The following is a 3,436-nucleotide window of genomic DNA, read 5'->3' as shown; positions in this document are numbered from 1 at the left end:
AGCCTTCAGTAGTTTCTTTACATGTACATACTGATTAGTACACAGGTGAAGACACTGCAGATCTCTGGAGTTCTATCTCTTTTTCCTTCTGTCTCTGCAGCTCTTTCTGTTTAAATACTCTCTGCTGTGAACTCCAGCCACCTTGTTCTCCCTGAACTCTAAACTCAGTCTCCTTATTTCAGGGTTTCTGCTGAGTTTTGCCTTGATTCCCCCGCCTTGTGCTACATACAGCCTCGCAACTTTCTCCAGGCAGTATGCTGGAAAAAATCATGCAGCTCAGCTCATTTGCTTCCCTTTTCTCAGTAATCACTGTCCTGTGCTGCCTATTTTCCGATTTTTTTTAAACATGTGTCTTATATGCTTTGTTTCTTTGTTTAGTTGTTTAACAAGAGGGTAAATTTTTCCCCTTGTACTCTAACTTGGCCAGAATTAGAGTCCCACTGGTTTCTTTTTACTGCAAATATTTTTATCCAGCCTTTAAAATGTAGTCTTTTTAATTGTTATATATAGATTTTACTAACTATAAAATAATAGGTAAGAACGTGTAACACATGGAAAGAACCTGGAATTCTAAAAAACTAGATTATAGGTCCATTTTGTCTTTCAGATTATTCTATGTCTGCATTTTCATGGACCTGAGGGCATTTGAAAATAAAAAGTGTGGACAAAATAAATTCTTCAGTACCACATAACTCAATCATTTCAGGATTCTATGAAACTCAAAACATTTCAAGATTTTAACTCATTTGCAGAGGATGGAAAGAGGCTATAAAAATGGTATCAGAATTAGGAAGGCAAAGACAGCCACAAACTAATGTGCATAAAGAAGGGATAATGATGAGTAGTGAATGAGGCATGTTCAGAAATTGGAGGCCCCAAAAACAGTGAGGAAAAATCAGGGGTCGAGGAAATGCTGAGAAGTATGACATAGGGTTGACCAGGAAGCTAGACTGAAAGTCTGCAGATGAAATAGTACATTAGATTTAGCAACCTCAGCAGAGCCAACCAGGGAAAAATAAAATTGTATGTGACATCAGATAGCTAGAATCAAATATTTACACTTGGCATTTATACAGTTGTTCAATATAATAGTAATAATAATAATAAATTGTTTTTTTTGGTGGAAAGCCACAGAAACAGGTATTTATGGAGGAAAAACAACAAATAAGATGCCCATGAAAATCTAGTTTGCACCCTTAAGGATTGCAAACTACCATATTTATTTAGAAGATGCTCTTACTGAGGAATTGTGGTTAGTGACAGAATAATCTTATCAATGATCTGTTTGAAACCTCAAGTATCAGGCTAAAGATATGAAATAAAATCTTTTACCAAAAGTCACAAAGCTAATTAGTGCTTAATATAATATTAGAATCCAGACCATTGGACTCTTAACAGCCTCTCTCAATTACACCAAGCTGCCATTGGGTGAGCTCTGATTTCGTCACATTTTTCACCAGAATCTTCTTTTTATGTGTCATATTTTTGAACACATTATTAGAGACAGAGGTTTGCTATGTTATGATATAGGATGATGTAAGAATACACAATACAGTATACATATCCCTTACTGTTGAATTGTACACTTGAAACGTACTGGATTTTGTTAACCAATGTCACCATAATAAAAAAAAAAACCTGAAATAAAAAAATCTTGCTGAATTTTTGGCTTCTTTAACTTTCTCCTCATTGTTAGGGTTATTTAACAAACAGAAGTAGCTGATTAAAGTATAAAAGAACATGAGACTCACTCATTAATGTTGCTTTTTCACCTTCTTTCAGAGGGTTGCATTCATGAATAAAAAATACAAGTAAAGAACGGGTAGGAAAATGTGGCATGACATTAAACCAAGGACCCAGGGTTAAGCTAACATAAAGCAAGGGCCGAGAGACAAATTCATGATCTTGATGGTTTTGCTTTAAGAATATTAAATTATTCGTTAAACCATGTTGGTCTTTTTGACACTCAAGGAAACCTTTGCATGCCATTGTGTAGAAACTGTAATTGTCTTTACTGACTAGCCAGTGTATTCATCTATTTCTACACTCAGGATTTGCATCTTATTTCTCTGATATACTTTAAATTTGACTCCAATATGAATGTGCATTAAACCTGTGTTACTGAAATTATCAATGAAGTGGTTAACATCTTGGCATTTAAGTAACTATAATTACATTTCTAGGTTAACAGCACTATTAAGTTAAATAAGGAAAGCTTTTGCTTCTGTGTCACTGTGCCACATCTAGGTCTGTGATCTTCAAAAGGCAAGATGAATTAGCTTTCAATTAAAAAAAAAAAAGCACGAATTTAGAGATATCAGTTCTAGAAAGGAAAATAAACTATATTCTAGAGAAATCAGCAGAAATTCATAGGCTCTTAAATTTTTCAGAGCCAATCAATTTCTGTTGCTTTAGGCTTGTAATTTTATTAAACTGTGATAGATCTGGATTCCTTCTAAATTCCTAAATTTGAGAGGCAAATCTACTCTTATTTTACAATTGGAAAGGAAAGAAAAAATACGAAACCATTCCAACCCTATCTAAGAGTATTAGAATGGTATGAAGGTTCCTGTATTTGCTGTGTTCCCTCCGAAGGGTTCAAAAATAAGGAGATGGCTGCTGATGAGTCACTGTTCTATTTTATCTGGAGACTTGAGTGCTCTCTCTCACTGCTCTATTCCTTAGGGGGTCATGTTCCTCTGCTTAAAAGAATATTGCCTGCTCTGTGAGCTAATGATTTGTTTGGATGATATAAGTCTCAGAGGTGAAGATAACTGCACAGCCTTTTATAATGTCTCTCTCAAATGTTTGATCTGCTTTTTTCTGAATACATGGAACCCCTCTATAGCAAGATTAAAGATGCCTCTTCAGAGAAGAAAGGCAAAATTTGAAAACCTAAAAGCTTCTCAGACTTCCAAATAATATTTATGTATTTCTTTGTTTTGTCAATATTATACTTGTTGTTCTGCATTCATATGATAATTGCACAGTAATCAAAATATGGTGTTGAATCATAGGTTTTTTTTTTTCATATTTTATAAGGAGGCAGGGAACTATGATCTTGCTTTAAAAAATGGTTAGTGCAAACTAGTTTATGGCTAGGACATACATACTCATTTTGAATTCTATTTAATTTGATAAATATTTACTTGTTAGTTGGTAGATGTTAGACATTATGCCTTCTTTCATAGGAAATACCGAGAATCAGAACCTGTTTTCAGGAGACTCATACTCTCATTGGGCAGATAAGGTAGTTACAGAAATGGCTACGATAGGATGTAAAATATGACAGACAAAAAGCATTTGTAGAGAAATTAATGACATTCAATTTGGGAACAAAGAGGAGACAACATTCAAGGGAGAGGGGTATCAGGGAAGATCTCAGCATTTGGGAAGGACCTGGCAAGACCAGTGGGCTGTCTCTGGATAGGTTGGA

General features: G+C 34.7%; 1 protein-coding gene across 1 annotated transcript in view; it reads right to left on the bottom strand.

Moving 5' to 3' along the window:
- Window positions 1-34: 34 nt before the first annotated feature.
- The window catches only part of TTC29 (tetratricopeptide repeat domain 29), a 108,848-nt gene continuing 105,446 nt past the window's right edge, over window positions 35-3,436 (bottom strand). Inside the window, exon 12 of the mRNA XM_015600686.1 lies at window positions 35-169. Coding sequence (XP_015456172.1) covers window positions 35-169 — 135 coding nt within the window. The remainder of the gene's footprint in view (window positions 170-3,436) is intronic.

The sequence above is a fragment of the Pteropus alecto genome, unplaced genomic scaffold (assembly GCF_000325575.1).
Source record: "Pteropus alecto unplaced genomic scaffold, ASM32557v1 scaffold50, whole genome shotgun sequence".
Classification (NCBI taxonomy): domain Eukaryota; kingdom Metazoa; phylum Chordata; class Mammalia; order Chiroptera; family Pteropodidae; genus Pteropus; species Pteropus alecto.
The sequence above is the reverse complement of the archived record's forward strand: the minus strand, read 5'-3'. Positions and strand labels throughout refer to the sequence as shown.